This window comes from Andrographis paniculata, unplaced genomic scaffold, assembly GCF_009805555.1.
Source record: "Andrographis paniculata isolate CXL003 unplaced genomic scaffold, ASM980555v1 Contig69END, whole genome shotgun sequence".
NCBI classification, from domain to species: domain Eukaryota; kingdom Viridiplantae; phylum Streptophyta; class Magnoliopsida; order Lamiales; family Acanthaceae; genus Andrographis; species Andrographis paniculata.
Window position 1 is genome coordinate 3,973,397 of NW_026137605.1, and position 18,898 is coordinate 3,992,294.

Consider the following 18,898-nt stretch of genomic DNA (forward strand, 5'->3'; position numbering starts at 1 on the left):
TCTTCAGTGTGCTTGTTTGTTTTATGCTTGAGGGCAAGCATGGTTTGGGTGTGGGGGAATTGATAAATATATACTATTATATATTTTCTATAGATAAATTATAAGATTTAATCAATATTTTGGATAGATTTCTACTCATCTTTGGCATATATTGATTTGTGCAAGGGAACGGAATGATTCATGCTCATGCCATATTTTCAATCAAAAACTTTTGGAAAGACTTGAATTAAGCTCTCATGCTAAGGAAAGAGGTGGATTACGGAAATTAAAGCTTGATTGTTGGCATCATAATTAAGTGGGAGCAATTAAGAGAGTGATTGAGGACCCCAATCATCTATAAAAAGGGGGGCCAAGGCATTGGATGTGGCATCACAATTCACATTCACTTTTTCATAGTCTAAGCGGAGGGTTTAGAAGGATGTTTTGAGAGGAAACACCTTCGGATGTCTTCGAATGATCAAAAAGTTTTACTGCTTTTATTTATTTTTAAGCATTAGTAGCTAATTTCTTAGTCTAGTCCAAGGTTGAATGTAGATTTCGGATTGGGATTTGTGAAATTGTATTTTGATTTAATTTGAATCTTGTTTAGTAAATTGATATTTGTGCGATTTACGTGATTCATGTCTGCAATTATTTTATTTAATCTTTTATCGTGACCGGATCTTAGATTGGCTTAGCAATTATGTGTTAATTGAATATTTACATCCGTAATTGTGTATGTGTTTCATAAAATGGTAAATAGGTTGACAAGCTTAGCTTAGGAATCGCATGATCAAATAATTTAATCTTTTCGTAATTAATAAAATATTTGAATTGAGTTTTTTTTGTGTTATTTTCAATTGGAGAAATTAATTTATGGTCGTACCTAAATTATTTCTTTGATTAGGGATGCGGTTAATCGGTCGTACCATTGCTGCTAATAAAGTAAGAAAAATTTGAGCGTTATGATCGTATTTCTTTACGATTGTGTATTGTATTCATATATTCATTTACAAAATCATCCAAATATATTGTATTCAGTTTATAGATTGATTAAATAAAAAAATTATGATCGTATTCCTTTACGATTGTGTATTGTATTCATATATTCATTTACAAAATCATCCAAATATATTGTATTCAGTTTATAGATTGATTAAATAAAAAAATCATTGTGTTCCAATTCAATCACTTTAGGTTCAGAAGAAAAGTATAGTCTACTAGACTTCAATATCGTCTCTTCTAAGATAGCCTATATAAGATCTCAGGCAACCAAATCAATGTCTAATTAGATGTAAAAAATAATGGAAAATGAAGAGTGCAGAGATATAATATTTGATGTAAGGCTGAATCTCAATCCATTAGAGGACAAATGGATTTTAGTTAAATTGTTACTTTTATTTATTATATTAACTAAAACTAAATTTTATATTAAAAAATATTATATCAAATACTTATTTATTATTTATTATGTCATACAATTATATTAATTTAAATTTCTTTATTATAAAAATACAAATTTAAAATTCAAACTCTTATATTTTAGTATACAATAATAGTAACAGGGGCAGAACCACCCCTAAGACAAGGGACAGCCCGTGCACTGGCCTGCTCCTTATTTTATTTGAATTTTTTTAAAAAATTTATATAAGTATGTATATATTTATATAGAAAATTATTTTAAAATATTAAAAAAATAATTAAATATGTTTATGATTTGTATTTTAATTTCATATAATTGTTTAGAAATATTATAATATAATATAATATAATAATAAAAGTTAAATACACTTTTAGTTGTGATAATAAGATAATTTTAATAATCATTTTAAATATTTTTTTTAAAAAAAGGTTCTATTTATTATTTTCAAGTCATACAAAAATAAATATATACAATATGTAGTATTTTTTATGCCTTTATTTATTATTATTATTATTTTTAAATATGTCAATTTAAAAAATACAACATTGAAATATATACTTTCAATGGTATTATTTAAAAAATTTTAAGAATTAACCCCCGTTATATTGGACTCTAGTTCCTCTCTGACAGTAATTCATGTAAGAAACCCCGAACATACAAATAATATTTAAATAAAAATAAACAAAATAACACATCATAAATTTTTAGTAATTTTTAAAACAAAATATATATTAAATTTAGGTCTATTCAATTGTGATTTTAATGAATTTATATAGATTTTAAAAAGTCTATTGATTTAGAAAGTCAGTTTAGCTGAATTTGATAATTTTAGTAATTGATTTAGATGATTTCTATCAATTTGATTGAATTTTTTATGGATTTATATGGATTTTGTAGGATTGTAAAATAATGTTTTATGAATATATATTAATTATATAAATTTATATCAAACATAAATTTTATAAATATAATATATTTATAATTAAAATTATTATATATTATTATATTTTTATAAAATAAAATTTAATATTAAGAAATAATATATAATTATTAATAATGTAGAAGTATTGTAACATGTGTAACACTATTATATTGTAGATTATTACATTATCATTCAATATATCAAATTAGTTTAATACTCCCTCCGTCTGGCTAGAAAGTATACACATTTCTATTTTGGGACGTCCAATTACAAAGTAAACATTTCATTAAATATCCTACTTTTTTTCACAAATACCCTTACTTTACATCACATCGTTACTTTTATACCAAAAAGTAATGGCAAAAATGTCATTACACTATTTTTAACTACCCACTTTATCCGTGGACGGAGGGAGTATTTCTTTTTTAGTTATTATTATTATTATTTATATAACTTTTTTACATAAAAAATAAATAAGTATATAAATAAAATAAAAAATACTACAATTTACGAATTTTGAAAAAATTATTAAAATAAAAAAATATATAAAAATTAACGGTTCAATAAAATATATATATTTAAATATCAATCACCGTCATTGAAATGATAATATAGTGTATTCGATAATTGAAAAATGAGAATTACACCTGAATGACAATATATTATATTTGATAATTAAAAAGAAAATATAACAATAAATTTAGAGCCGTCAAAATGGGCTGAGTCCGTCGGGTTGGTCCGCCCTGCCTTACTTTTAAAGAGGGTTGAGTTGTGATTTTTTAAGCCCGTTAAAATGCGGGCCTAAATAGGCCACAGGGGCCGCGGGTTGAGAGTAGGTTGGCCTGCAGTGGGGCGGGTTAGCCTGCGGGTCAAGTAAATATAATAATTACTACTCACTCGTCTAACTAAATGTATTTTTTTACCAATTTGTACTATCATATTAAAACATTATAATAAAACTAATCAAATATTAATATAAAAATATATTTAATTTTTTTATAAATTACAAACTTACCATTGTAAATAAGTTAAGACGAATAAAATAAAATTTATATTATCATTAGCTTAAATAAATTATTAATATTGTCTACATGTTGTTTTTCTTCTCTAACTATGTTATTCATGACATTGTTATTTGTTTCGATTTTTCATCATTTGTTTTGTTCGTCTTCCATTTTATTATTTAATAATTTTACAAATTCATAAAATTAATTATGATTTATTTTTAAAATGAAGTATTTCTTATTATTAATTTTTTTTAAATACACCAATTAATAATATTTAGAATTGAGAATTTTTATATTCGTTATTTATTTTAAAATATTTATTATTTAAATTCTACAATAAAACTATTTTTAGCTATTTTTAAATATTAAATATTAATATTCTTTTAATATTTTTAAAAAGCCCGTGGGCTAGCCCGCTTAGCTCGCCAATGGGTTTGGTTGGATTGATGAAATTTTGATCCGCCCCGCCGTGGGTTAGCCCGCAAACAACCCGCTTATTTGCGGGTTATGGTGGGTTGTGGGCCAATTCGCCCCATTAACCCGTTTTGACAGGTCTAACAATAACACATATTTATTATGATAATAATATTTTTTAAATTATATTTATAATATAAAAATATATATTTAAAAAAAATCATAAAAATTTGCTAATAGATTTTATTTTTAAATTATTATTTTTATTAAAAATTATAATAATAAATAAATATTATCATATTATTTATCACATATACAACAATAATAATAACAACAACAACAATAATAATAATAATAATAATAATAATAATAATAATAATAATAATAATAATAATAATAATCCATCAAAATCTCTCCGGATAAAAGAGAGATTCAATCTTATACAAAATTTTTATAATTTTCCACTGAAATCTATAGACTTTGTTTGAATACCTCAAAATTTTTAAAGATTTTTAAAAGTTTATGAATTGTTGAATACGACTTTTAAAAGTTTAAATTGAATACGTCCAAATTTTTAAAGATTTTTAAAAATTTTGATTGAATACACCGGATTTTGAAAGTCAAATCTAAATTGAATACACCCTCTTAGATTTGTAGAAGAGAATTTTTTTAATTTAATATAAAAAAAATAAAAATAAGACAAAAATCTTTTTGATTTAATATTTTATGTAAAAAAAATATTAATATAATATTTAAAAATCGTATATATATAATATTTGGCGACGAATCCTTTCCGCCGCGCCGCCCCTTTCTATTTTATTTTATTTTTATTTTAAGTTTTGAATATGGGTCCACATACAATAATATATAATTAAATTTTAATTTTTTTATATATTTTTTTACATTCACCGTTTTATTTTTTTATTTTTTAATATAGCGGGCCCCACCATTTAATAATAATGTATATAATTTACTTTAATTTAATTTTTTTAAATATGATTATATTTAATTAGTTAATAATAATACAGTCCTCATACGGTGTCCCCTCTATTATAAACACGAGAATTTATGTAGACACAAAACTATTAGAAAAAATAATTATTGTATAATAAAAATAATGTCTTATATTTCTATTGATTAAGTAGACATGAATATAATTAGTAAATAATTAAAAATGTATTCGTGAAAATAATTATAGTATAATAAAAATAATTTTATATTAAAATTAAAATAACTATTTATTCTAATTAATATTAAAAGAATTAGACAAATGGAACATTATTTTATTATATATTTTATATAAAAAAATATTATTAGTAATCTTAAAATAAAAATTAAATATAATTAGAAATATAGAATATGTATTAAATTTTTTAAAAAAATAGCTCAATATAAATATACTATACATATTTTATAATAAAATTTATATAGTACAAATTGAACAAATATAATTGATTAATAAAAACTAATTTTTATTATAGATAAAAGAGTTCTAAATGTAAATAGAAATATTTATTTATTGACGAGTGGACTAGAAATAAAAAGATTTTGAGTAGATTGTTATATATTATAAAGTCAATTAAATTAATTTATATTTGTTAAATATATTTTAAATTAGTAAATATTAGTAAATATAAAAAAAAATTCATTTGTTATAAAATAGATAAAATAGAAATGATATTATTTGTATACAACGGATAGAGTACTATTTAATGTTTTGGTATAGGATCCACTTTTCATCCTTTTTCTTTCTTTCTTTTCTTTTTTTTTTTTTTTTTGTGTTGTGAGATTTATTTTTTATTTTATTTGTCTATTTTTAAAAAAATTTGCATTTTAATACTACATGAGACTCAAGACGAAAATGAAGTCTTGAAAATGACATCAAACAAAAAAATAATTTAGATTATTTTTTAAAATGTGGGTTGCGATAGTATGTATTATATTCATTTCGTCCTATAAATTATAGGTTGTTTAGGAATTGAGACTAAGAAATAATGAAATTTTAATATTAAAGTGATGTATGTAAAAAATAAAATGATAGTATTATGATAAATTTATTAAAATGATTGATAAAACAATAGTTGAATAATTTTTTAAAAAAAGGATAATTTAGTTATTATAAAATAAGGGTAATAAAATTATAAATGAATAAAATTATTTATTATAAATAGATTGTATATAAGTTTAGCAGATAACAAAAAAAAAAAAGAACGGTCATATAATTTTGACGGACAAATAGAGTATTATGTTATATATTATTTGTTTAATATTTTTTTGTGTATCAAATTTTAAATTAAAATAATTATTGAATTTGATATAAATAAAATAAAAGTGATATTTTTAAATGAAAAATATATAAATTATATAAAAATAAACGTATATTTTTTTGGAAAATTTTCTATTATATTTTAATATTTTCTATGTCCGATATAATGTTAATAAGTGTAAATATGAGAATATATGAGATATAAAATATAAATAAATGAAATGTGTGATATTACATGTGAGGCGAAAGAAATAGTAATTTTTTATACTTTTGTATGTATATATTTGTTACGCACAAATAATAATAATAATAATAATAATAATAAGGATAGTATGATTATAAAGGAAGTTAGACACGAAGTCAGGTGTAAAAGAAGAAAAATTTGCGCTCAGGTCAATTGGTCAGGTCGGTTGGTCCTAGGTCGGTTAGTCCTCGGTCGGATCGGCAGGTCGGAAGGTCTGAGGTCGGTTAGTCCTAAGTCGGTTGGTCTAGTCGGTTGGTCCTCGGTCGGATCGGCAGATCGAAAGGTCTGCGGTCGGATAGTCAGGTCGGTAGGTCCTCGGTCGGATAGGCAGGTCGGTAGGTCCTCGGTCGGATCGGCAGGTCGGAAGGTCTGCGGTCGGATAGGCAGGTCGGTAGGTTCTCGGTCGGATAGGCAGGTTGGAAGGTCTGCGGTCGGATAGGCAGGTCGGTAGGTCCTCAGTCGGATAGGCAGGTCGAAAGGTCTGCGGTCGGATAGTCAGGTCGGTTGGTTAGCGGGTCGGATGGTCCATAGGTCAGAAAGTCTGCAAGTCGGCTGCTACAGAGGTCGGACGGAGTAAGGTATGGTAATTGATTGCCCACTTAAGTGAACAGCAGTTTGGTCGCTTTGTGGGAGCGGCCAAGGAGTCTTTTGGTCCAGCGACCAGTTAGTCGCTGGATTAGTCGGTTGGGTTATGCAGTTGGCGAGACGGTCGCTGTAACTGACCAGGCGACGTTTCAAAATGTTTCTTTTGGGCGGTTGACGGCGGTTGCTGTAACCGACCAGGCGACGGTTCCAAACGTTTTCTTCAAGGAATATTTAAGGATTTGAATTTTTCTGGAGAAGGCATCTTCAATCAACTTCAACAAAGCAAAGTCAGATTCGGGGATCACCACTTTAAATTTTCAGCATTTTATTTCCAGTTAATTTTCTTATATACCGTACAGTGTTTAGAGATTCATAATCTCAGACGCTAATTAATCAAGTTTAAAGATATTTTCCATATCTTTGAATTTTACTTTTTGTTTGTTGAAAAAATACATCAACAAATTGGCGACCACAGTGGGAGAAAGACAAGATTGTTGATCCTACATCATCAGAAAATGTCATACAACTTAGGTCTGGCTGAATCATCAGAAAAATCAGTATGGCAGGCTCACAACCTCAATCATCATCAGCACTGGCGGGAGAAAATATTTCACCACCCGTCATGCCAAATCCAGGGGAGATTCCCCAACCGCCTACCGATTGGTTGTCTTATGTTCAACAATTGAACAATCAACAAACTTTGGTTATGCAGAACATGTTGCGTGAACAACAAAATCTAATGCAGAACATGTTGGATCAGACGTTCTCTAGATTCACCCTGTATCCAAACATGTCTCCAGCCGTGTCACATTCTCGTTTTCAGACGACTTTTCCAGGATCAACGTTTGCAGGGCCAACGTACGTTGACAGTACGTTTCCAAGCGTCACAACTTTCAACCGAACAGATATGAGGAAGACTCCTCCAATTTTCCCAGATAATGTTCCTTTGGGACCAAGGGTTGATAATACCCAACCGAATGAGAGATTGGGAGGACAGGCTCATAATCCCATCCCAGACGAGCCAACCGTCCCCAGAGAAGATCAGATTCATAATCTCATTCAAGCCGAGCCAGCCTTCTCCAGGGAAGATTCTGTTCCACTCAGGATAGATCCAGAGGATATCACTCAAGTTTTGCGGGTGCATTTCCGAATAAACCCGCAAATGGTGAACCGACCAGTGTATCAAAGGCCATTTCCAGAAAGAATCATCAATGAGTATCCTCTCCCGAGGAATTATCGACCGCCAGACTTTCATATTTTCTTAGGAGAAGACGGATCCTCCACCATAGAGCATGTTGGTCGGTTCACAGCACAATTAGGAGAGATCGGTAACAACCCATTTTACAAATTACAACTGTTTGGATTGTCTCTTACCAGAACAACTTTTTTCATGGTTTGTCGATCTACCACCTGGAAAAATACAAACCTGGGAAGGTTTGGAAGCGGCCTTTCATACAAGGTTCTTTATTCCTCTTCCAGCAGTCTCACTCACAGACCTTTGTGAGATCGAGCAGATGCCGGAGGAGACCGCCTCCCAGTTCATAGAACGGATGCGATTAATGAAGGGACGTTGCCTGACAATCATTGAAGAAAGCAACGTGACTACTTTGGTGGTCAGGAAAATGCACACAAATATTCGGGAGGCTTTGACAGCCCACGATGTTCGAGATCTGGCTAGTTTAGCATCCAAGGCAGGAAGGTTAGAATCATTTTTTAAAGAGAATGATCGCGGCTTCGGTCAGGGGGGAGGTGTTGAAGACATGGTAGTGCAATGTCGACCAACGTGCAGGCCACCGCCAGTCTACGATGAATGGAGGTCGGGACCAACGTAGCCTCGAGAGAAGGAGGTCGGATCTGAGGCTGATGTGGCCTCGGATGACGGCCTACAACCTCCTAAAACATCACTGAAAGTGACGCTTAGGAGTCTTGAGGAGGAGGCTTATTGTTACGCACAAATAATAATAATAATAATAATAAAAATAAGGATAGCAGGATCTTAAAGGAAGTTAGACACGAAGTCAGGTGGAAAAGAAGAAATATTTGCGCTCAGGTCGGTTGGTCAGGTCGGTTGGTCCTAGGTCGGTTGGTCTAGTCGGTTGGTCCTCGGTCGGATCGGCAGGTCGGAAGGTCTGAGGTCGGTTGGTCAGGTCGGTTGGTCCTAGGTCGGTTGGTCTAGTCGATTGGTCCTCGGTTGGATCGGCATATCGGAAGGTCTGCGGTCGGATAGTCAGGTCGGTAGGTCCTCGGTCGGATAGGCAGGTCGGTAGGTCCTCGGTCAGATCGGCAGGTCGGAAGGTTTGCGGTCGGATAGGTAGGTCGGTAGGTCCTCGGTCAGATAGGCAGGTCGGAAGGTCTGCGGTCGGATAGGCAGGTCGGTAGGTCCTCGATTGGATAGGCAGGTCGGAAGGTCTGCGGTCGGATAGTCAGGTCGGTTGGTTAGTGGGTCGGATGGTCCATAGGTCGAAAAGTTTGCAAGTCGGCTGCTACGGAGGTCGGACGAAGTAAGGTTTGGTAATTGAATGCCCACTTAAGTGAACAGTAGTTTGGTCGCTTTGTGGGGGCGGCCAAGGAGTCTTTTGGTCCAGCGACCAGTTAGTCGCTGGATTAGTCGGTTGGGTTATGTAGTTGGCGAGACGGTCACTGTAACTGACCAGACGACGTTTCAAAATGTTTCTTTTGGGCGGTTGACGGCGGTTGCTATAACTGACCAGGCGACGGTTCCAAACGTTTTCTTCAATGAATATTTAAGGATTTGAATTTTTCTGGAGAAGACATCTTCAATCAACTTCAACAAAGCAAAGTCAGATTCAGGGATCACCACTTTAAATTTTCAGCATTTTATTTCCAGTTCATTTTCTTATATACCATACAATGTTTAGAGATTCCTAATCTCAGACGCTAATTAATCAAATTTAAAGATATTTTCCATATCTTTGAACTTTACTTTTTGTTTGTTGAAAAAATACATCAACAATATTATTTTGCCACCATATTTTTTTTTATCGAAATTGTTACAATTGTTTGGGGGATTAGATTTTAAATCCACTATTCATTCTATTTTTTCCTTCCAAAAACATCAAATCAAACATCTATTATTCATTTTTTATATTATACTAAAAATCAATTTTACATTCAAAACATCAAATCAACATCTATTTATATCACATCATACAACTATTCAAATTCAAAATTTTACTATTAAAATCTCAACTCAAAATCCAAACCCCCAAACAAACACACCCTTAAAGTATTGATGTAAATAAAAATAAATTTTATGATATTTGTGATATGTAATAAAGTTACACTTAGCGGGTGTATTAAATATAGATTTTGTAGGATTTTGTTGGACTTTCAAAAGGTGTATTCAATCAAGACTTTTAAAAGTCTTTTAAAATCTTGAGGTATTCAACGTAGACTTTTAAAAGTCTTTTTAAAATTTTGAGATATTCAACGATCCATAGACTTTTAAAGTCTATGGATTTTAATGGATTTTTGTGAAAATTTTATATAGAAAAGAATCTCTCTTGACTATCACAAATTTTAAGGATTCTTAAAATTATTATTATTATTATTATTGTTGTTGTTGTTGTTGTTGTATATGTGATCAATAATACGATAATATTTATTACTATTATTATAATTTTTAATAAAAATAATAATTTAAAACTAAAATATATTAGCAAATTATTATAAATTTTTTTTAAATATATATTTTTATATTATAAATATAATTTTGAAAAATATTATTATCACAATAAATATGTATTACTGTCGATATTTTCTTTTCAATTATCGAATACACTATATTATCATAACGATAACGATGAAATAGATATTTAAATATATATATTTTTTGTTGAGCCGTTAATTTATATTTATTTTTTTTAAAAAATCGTAAATTATTTATTTATTTATTTTAATATAATCGTTTTACATAAAAAGTAAATACGTATATATTATTTATTAATACTTATATATTATTTAATATATATTCACAAAAAAATTATTTTACAATCCTACAAAATCCATATAAATCCGTAAAGAATTCAATCAAGTCCGTAGAAATCCATCTAAATCAATTACTAAAATCCATCAAACTCAACATAGTCTCTGTCGATTTTATAAATCCACATAAATCCATACACTTTTTAAAATCTAAATAAATCCATTAAAATCCCAATTCAATACACCCCCTTAGTAAAAGAATTTGATATTTTGTATTGGAATGTTATCAATTATAAAAGTCTTAGCTTTTAAACCAACAAGAAGAGTATGCGTTATTCTTAACGAACAATAAAAATAGATTGTTGAAAATAAAATAAACAAATACTCTATAATTATGACATTTTGTTACTTATTTCTATCATTTAATTAAAAATGTACGAAAAATAAAAGCATTATTGTCAAACTATTTTTTTTTATTGTAAATATAAATTGTAAAAAAAATTAAAATGTATATGCAATCAAATTTAGATAGATTACTACTATATGTTATTAACTTACAAATATAAATAATTTATTTTTATTTTTATAATTTAATTGCAAAGGAATACTCCCACCGTCTTTTAACAATATATCTATTTTTCTATTTTGGTCCGTCACATAACAAACTATTCATTTTCTTTTTTACTAATTATACAGTCTACCTAACATTACAAATACCCTTCTAATTTACAATATATTATACAAATGTCATTACCTTTATATCATACAATACTAATAGGTTAATTTAATCCTTTTACCTTTATTTCTACTTTATCTTAATATAATACTAATATTTCTAAAACTCCGTGCAAAAAACAAATGAATATATAGATATGAGACGGAGAGAGTAATATATATACAAATTATTTATTTGAATTTTGAATATTATTTTTGAATCAATTGATTTATAGTTTATTATTTTTTTATTCTTCTTCTTAATATATTTGTCTATTTAAGATTTTCTTATATATATACCCGCAAAAAAAATAAAAATAAATAAACATAATTTTATATATGTGGAATCTATCATATATATATATATCAATATTTATTATTATTATTAAAATTTATATTTTATGATAAAAAGTTATTAATTTTTACTCTTTTTATCTCAACTAATTTGTTCATCTTAATAATTAGTAAGTAATTAAAAAATATATTAGTAAAAAATAATTATAATTTAAAATTAAAATAATTAAATAATTTAATTAAAAATTTAAAATTATTTTAAATATATAATTATATTTTTTTAAAATAAAGATAAATTAAATAGAAGAGACCAAAATAAAAATGATGTATAATTTAAATGGAAAGAAAAAAGATTTTAATAATAATAATTAATTTAATAATTTAATAAAATTTATAATCATGCCCGTGCATAGCGCGGCACCCCTCTGGTAAATATATAATCACTAATGAAAATTTCAAACATAGTACCGTAAATCTTAATATTTTGAATACCACATTATTTAATATTAAAGTAAATTATATACATTACAAAATTATGGAAAAAAGCTACAAATTGAAAAATTATAGAATTTTTAAAAAATAATTTGAAAGTCATTATATAAAAATATCCTCTTTTTGTTTCAATTGAAAATATTTTTTTTGTCATTTTTATCCGTTATCATACCAAAGATATTATTATTATTATTATTATTATTATTATTATTATATTAAAAGTAATTATATATTAATACCAAAATTCAATTTAATTTTTATAAAATTATAAATATGTTAATGTATATAACCAATTTATACATAAAATATCAAAGACAAAAATATCAAAAATATCAATAAAATATCAAAATGATATAACACTCCTATTAATCAATAAAATATTATTATTTTTATTTATTCGAAAATCCCAAATAATTGATTCGGATTGAAATGGAAGATATATAAAATATTATTTATATATCTTAAAATATATCTAAAAAACAATTAAGAATATAACTGTTGCTAAAATGTTAATTATTGATTTGACCGAATCCAAAATATATGTTCTATAAATTTAATTATTGTTATAATATTTAAAATATTTTTATAAATTAAATATATAAAAATAATAAAATATTTAATGTTATTTATAAATTAAAAAAAAACTATATAAAAAAAAGATAATATATATAAAATAAAATATAAGTAAAATATTTATTGATTTGAAAAATAAAAATTGTGATTAAAGATGAATTATTGTAATATGAAAAAAATAAAATAATAATATGTAAGATATTATTGGAGATGAATATCTTAAAAAAAATCCTCCAAAAATGGAATTATGGGCAAAAGATAGTCTTGAAAGAGATAAACTAAAGACAGAGAAATCGTAATTCGAACAGCGGCCCGCTTTTACGGTAACTAGCGCTCTTTAAAATGACAAAGGAAGGACAGAGACAAAGAAATCGTGTTTCGAACAGCAACCCGCTTTTACGGCAACTAGCGCTCTTTAAAATCGTCGCCTGCTAATCGGTTCGCCCTCGCCCTTTCTTTTTACTCTTCTTCTAGGGTTTTGTCAACTCGCTCGTCTCTGCAGCAGCTCTCCGTATCTTATTCTCCTTTCATCTCCAGGAATCAAGCATGACTCAATCGCAGGAAGAGTTGTTGGCGGCTCATCTCGAACAACAGAAGCTTGATGTAAGATCTGTTTATCTGTCGTGTTCAACTTGTTGCAATCGAAACGCGAGCTGTGTTTCATTTAAATTACGTTATTTTGGGGTATTATCTTTGGTTACTTCTTGTTATTTTATTTATGTATATTAATTTTGTATTGCGAGTTTGATTTAAGTTACGAATGAAGTTTCGGGTGAAACTTTAGTGGATGCGTGTTTTTTTAGCTTCTTTTGATCCTCAACTGTGCTCGATCTATAAGTTGTTGGTTCTGGATTTGAATGCTAGACGCATCTGATAAATATTTCTACGATTTATGGATTAAAGGAGTGAAGTTGGATTACTGGGAGTTTTTTTGTTTTTCATTTCTATGCTAGAAATGGTTGTTTGTCTCCCATTCAAAACATCGTATCCAATAATCCATCTTTCATTCTAAAATTTTCAAATCTAAAGTATCCAAACACACCCTAGTGGATATTTGGCATTTTTGAGGGACTTGTCTGTTACTACTTAAATAAATGTATTCAAGTTTGATAATTGGGAAGCAGGATATGTCGGAATGTTTTGTTTCACCACTTCGAAATTGTGCGTGTGAAATAAAAATGAGCTCATAGTAATGAACTAATAGTTGTTCTTGAATGAGTATTACTGTAATACCTGTAATGACGTTTTTGTTATTTCATTGGGACGTAATAACTGTTTCCGGTCCTGTATGTCTTTGGCACAACCATTTCCTCTAAGAATCCTGACAAAGTATGGTATGCACTTGTTGAAATAAAATATTTTTCCTATTAAATACTATGTTCTTATGAAAGTCGCTAAATTCCTATGATGTAGTAGAGCATCTGTTTTGGACCCTAAATTTCATTAACCTTTCACCCACTGGTCATATTACATTAAGCGTGTGTTTGTTTGGGGGTTTGAATTTTGTTGAGATTTGAATAATAAAAATTTTGAATTGGAAAAGTAGTATAATGTGATATAAATAGGTATTGATGTGATATTTTGAATGTAAAATTGATTTTTAGCATAATATAAAAAACGAAAAATAAGTATTCGATTATAAATAGGTATTGATGTGATGTTTTGAATGTAAAATTGATTTTTAGTATAATATACAGAATGAAAAATTAAGTATTTGAATTGATGTTTTTGGGGGATAAAAATCTGGTGAATAGTGAAAATCCGGGAAAATCTCATAAAAGAACACACCCTAAGTGTTAAACCTTGAAAGGTTTAACATGTGTGTGTCTCTGCGTGTGTTTTTTGTACTCTACAAACAAAGAGTTCTATTTGATTTTCTAATTCTCACTTTCACTATGCTCCATTTTAGCTTTTTACATTATCATCATTATTAAGTCACTGCGCAGCTCTTCTGTGCAAAGGTATGAGTTGCTTTCTGGCAGCAAGGGAAGCTCGTGAATATGTTTTGAAATTGATAACTAATAGGCATTCTCAATATATTCATTAAGACAGCCATTCTCCAACCATACTAGTGATCTCTTTAAGGAATTTTCAAGTATTGACAGACATATTTCAGAAGAGAATCTAGGCATACTCTCCCTGGTTCTATAGCTTGTTGACTTTGCAATCATTTGCAACCTTAAATGCTAAGTGAGCTGAGTTAAAAATTAAGATATACCACTCTCAAAAGGCGAGCATGAACTTTCTGTAAGTGTGAGTAGAATTGGATTTTTATAGTTTCTTCGTAATCTGGTGTGGAAATTAACAGTTACGTATATTATTTTTGAAAAGAAAGCATGAATTTTCTGTTTAGTGAGTAGAATTTAATTTTGTAGTATCTTAGTAAAAGGCGCGGAAATTAAAAGTATTTGTATAGGCAGTGGGCTATTAAATTTGAGAGCATTAAAGTAAGTTGTGAATCAAACATAGGCTTTCATGTATTGCTATTAGTTGTAAGACATGAGTATCTACAGTTCTGTGGAGGTTGGGGCAATACTTTAGACTTGGAAGAATGGTGTTTATACATGGATTAGCAGGCAGGCACATTCGTAGTAGAGTGCTGCATTATTACATCAGGTGTTTGTTCATTGATTCAGTTATTGCTTGCAGAATGATGAACCAGTGATAGAAGATGATGACGACGATGACGATGATGATGAAGGAGATGACGATGAAGTTGAAGGTATTACATTTGTTCAAATTATAATTTTTGCTCTAGACTGCCTCATTTTACAGTTCAATGCTCTGGGCACAAATGCATTTAAAAATTTCTGCATTTCAAATCTGGTCTGTCCCTGTCCCCTATTTCAGGACAGGACGATTCTGGCGGTAGGTCAAAGCAAAGCAGAAGTGAAAAGAAAAGTCGCAAGGCAATGCTAAAGCTAGGAATGAAACCCATCCCAGGTGTGAGCCGTGTCACTGTGAAGAAGAGCAAGAACGTAAGTTGTTTCCATCCTCTAACAGTTTATAGAAGTAACTCACATGCATTTTAATTAACCAAATCCCTCTTGTTCCAGATCCTGTTCGTCATCTCAAAGCCAGACGTGTTCAAGAGCCCAAATTCGGATACGTACGTGATCTTCGGCGAGGCAAAGATTGAGGATCTAAGCTCGCAATTGCAGACCCAAGCTGCGGAGCAGTTCAAGGCTCCTAATGTGAGCAACCTCGCACCAAAGGCAGAACCTGCAACAGCACCTCCTGATGACGAAGACGTGGATGAGACTGGTGTCGAGCCCAAGGACATTGAGCTGGTGATGACCCAAGCCGGGGTTTCTCGACCTAGGGCAGTCAAAGCACTAAAGGATGCAGATGGAGACATCGTCTCCGCCATCATGGAGCTCACAAACTAGACATGTCTCCAAAGCTCTCTACTATATAGATTCGTTATGTTCCTTTGAATGAATGCACTGAGATGATTTTGAATCATTCGCATCCATGTGTTTTTGCGGCATCTTGTGTACCGCTACGGCTACAGCACCCGTTATGCTTTTAAGCTATATATGTCTTAACTTGTTGCATTTTTCACCTATTATCCTCATTCTTATGACCTATAACAGATGAATCAAAGCACCAGCCAGTCGAGATTTATCGATTTCAGGTTTAAGGTAAGCAGCATTTAAAGGGATCGTTACTTATTTTTCTCTACATGATAAACTAGGACATCGACGCAGTGTATCATTCTTTTCATGAAACTGGAGAACTGCTCTCTGTTGATTTCGTCGAGCCAAAGGGCCACGAGAATCGCCATTTTCTCCTCCCATGGTTTCTCTGATTGTTGGTGTTTTTGATTGTCTTGTGGCCGGCGTTCAGTTGCTGGCGACAAACCGGGCAGGAACTGTGCTGTTCCAGCCACGGCACGATGCAGTCCGAGTGATACAAATGTTTGCACGGAAGCTTTATCACCTTTAGCCCCAACTCGAATCTTTCTTTACAGATAGCACACATTGAATCACCGCCAACTTGTTTCTTTGAAACCTTGATCACTGGCAAAGCATCAATGGAGGATCTTGATGCAGGGGGCGGGGCACGGGGATCGCTACGCGTGACATGTTCGAAAAACTCTTCCACTCCTGGCCCGATGAAATAATCCCCTCCGTTTTCACGCCTAAATCCTAACGTCTCGTTGAGGAACTCTTCTAGGCCGCCACTGCCTGGCATCTGGTCGGGCATGTCGCCACTGAAAACGAGAAATGAGTTCCACGAACTACCGTGCTGCTGAGATATCTGCCGAGAGGATATCCGGCCTGTGGCAGCCATTTGGTGCCGGAGGAAGTTTGAGATGGATTCTGTGAAATGAGGTCTCTGATCTCCTCCTTGATCTGCTGCGATTGTTGTATTGTCGAGGGCGTATATGAATCCTCCGTTGCAGTTCGGACAAACTGCATTTCGCCGGTGGAGAATCACCGGTTCGTTGCAATGGGAGCACCAGTGCGTGTGTGCGCCTCTTTCAGTCGACATCTTAGCTCTTCCTTTTGTGAATCTTAATCTCCTGAAAATTGTTGTTTCGTTAGAGTTCTGCTCTTGACAGTAATCCTTAGTGATGGAATGGAATACAACACTATCAGATGTACGAATAGAAAGGAAAATTAACCAATATATATAATCAGTTAATGAAGAATTTACTAATTTGGAAAAATTGTTCAGTTAGGAAAGAAGCTAAAATTGCTCTTTTACAGTTTCTCTGCTGCAGTTCTCTTAGTTTAAAGATCAAATCAAAATTCATGAATCTGCAATTCCATTAGATCTACCGCAAACATCCACAGTTTGATTTCTACAGAATTAAATAAACAAGGAGAGGTGAGAACTGATGAAATCCAAAGAAGAAGAAGAAGCAATCAATAATGGATAAATTAACAAGGTTTGAAATGTGGAATCCAGCATTCATACACCAAATCTGAAGATCTCAAGTCAACAACACATTTCGCCAAACCGCATCCAGCAACTCACGCAGTCAGCTCAACAGATCGCCGAATCAATAAAACAAGACATCCACAAATGCAGCAAAAGCATAAAAAAGAAAAAGAAGCAGCGGATATAAAGTGGAAACGGATAAGCCAGGATTCTCAAACCTTTTTCATTCATACCACGCGATGATGATACGACAGTTCCGCCGCAGATAATGCACGCATAAAGTCATCTACTCATAGTAGCTTCTTCGCACAGTGTTGAAATGTGTAAACAACCACCATTGCTGTGGAAAATTGAAGCACTGTTGGAGACTGATAAGAGTGAAGAAGCGTCGTTTTCATCTCAGCACTGCACAAAAGGGATATTTGGGCCCTCATTGGGCCTTACTATGGGATTTGGAAAGTTTAATGGCCTATTTATGTAGGCCCAATTTTATTTGTGAATCACAACGCAATTATATTTGGTTGGAATTTGTATTTAGCCACGTATTATTAGAAAAAAATAATGTACCATCTCCGTCCCACAATAGAAGTTTCATTTTTGATCTTCGTCTGTTCCAAAATAAAAGTATTATTTTTTAATTAATAATTATTCTACATACTTAACATAATAAATATCATTCGAACTTACAATATATTACACAAATGCCACCACATTTATATTACACCGTACTAATAAGAATATTTTTGTCTTTTTAACTACAACTCAATATAATACTAATATTAAAAAATCTACGTACAAAAAGCAAATGTTACTCTTTCTATGGGACGGAGGGAGAATTTTTTTAGAAAAAATTATGATAATTACTTATTAAAAAGTTTAAAATTATACTCCCTCCATCTCATATCTATCTATCCACTTATTTTTTTGCACGGAGTTTTAGAAATATTAATATTATATTGAGATGTAGTATAAATGAAAGTAAAAAGACCAAACTGCCCTTATTAGTATTGTATGATATAAAGACAATTATATTTGTGTAATATATCGTAAATTGAAAGGGTATTTATAATGTTAAGTAGATAGTACAATTACTAAAAAAATGAAATTGATACTTTGTTATGGAACGAACCAAAATGGAAAAATAGATAGA

At 30.4% G+C, this 18,898-nt stretch overlaps 2 protein-coding genes across 4 annotated transcripts; one reads left to right on the forward strand and one right to left on the reverse strand.

Annotated features, from left to right (window-relative positions):
* The first annotated feature begins 13,294 nt into the window (after positions 1 to 13,294).
* LOC127264104 (nascent polypeptide-associated complex subunit alpha-like protein 3) lies at positions 13,295 to 16,422 on the forward strand. The gene is made up of 4 exons (XM_051293492.1): positions 13,295 to 13,461; positions 15,508 to 15,580; positions 15,709 to 15,836; positions 15,915 to 16,422. The coding sequence occupies exons 1-4, from the start codon at positions 13,405 to 13,407 to the stop codon at positions 16,245 to 16,247; spliced, it is 591 nt and encodes a 196-aa protein (XP_051149449.1). The 5' UTR covers positions 13,295 to 13,404; the 3' UTR covers positions 16,248 to 16,422.
* Positions 16,423 to 16,455: 33 nt separating this feature from the next.
* Positions 16,456 to 18,124, reverse strand: LOC127264102 (E3 ubiquitin-protein ligase RZF1-like). 3 transcript variants are annotated; one of them, XM_051293488.1, is made up of 2 exons: positions 17,982 to 18,124; positions 16,456 to 17,386 (listed from the first exon to the last, which is right to left on the reverse strand). In XM_051293488.1, exons 1-2 carry the CDS (start codon positions 18,032 to 18,034, stop codon positions 16,582 to 16,584), a joined length of 858 nt encoding a protein of 285 aa, XP_051149445.1. In that variant the 5' UTR covers positions 18,035 to 18,124; the 3' UTR covers positions 16,456 to 16,581. The 3 variants fall into 3 exon arrangements, with proteins under 3 accessions (XP_051149445.1, XP_051149446.1, XP_051149447.1); XM_051293489.1 differs by having other exon boundaries at positions 17,967 to 18,122; XM_051293490.1 differs by lacking the exon at positions 17,982 to 18,124 and adding an exon at positions 17,785 to 17,953.
* Between the last annotated feature and the right edge of the window lie 774 nt (positions 18,125 to 18,898).

Excerpts from the sequence above, each read along its gene's own strand:
- LOC127264102 (XM_051293488.1), bottom strand. The coding sequence starts at position 18,034 with ATGACTTTATGCGTGCATTATCTGCGGCGGAACTGTCGTATCATCATC. Across the intron at positions 17,387-17,981 it reads TGTCGTATCATCATCGCGTG|GAGATTAAGATTCACAAAAG; the intron begins GTATGAATGAAA and ends AACAATTTTCAG.
- LOC127264104 (XM_051293492.1), top strand. The coding sequence starts at position 13,405 with ATGACTCAATCGCAGGAAGAGTTGTTGGCGGCTCATCTCGAACAACAG. Across the intron at positions 13,462-15,507 it reads TCGAACAACAGAAGCTTGAT|AATGATGAACCAGTGATAGA; the intron begins GTAAGATCTGTT and ends TATTGCTTGCAG. Across the intron at positions 15,837-15,914 it reads CTGTGAAGAAGAGCAAGAAC|ATCCTGTTCGTCATCTCAAA; the intron begins GTAAGTTGTTTC and ends CTCTTGTTCCAG.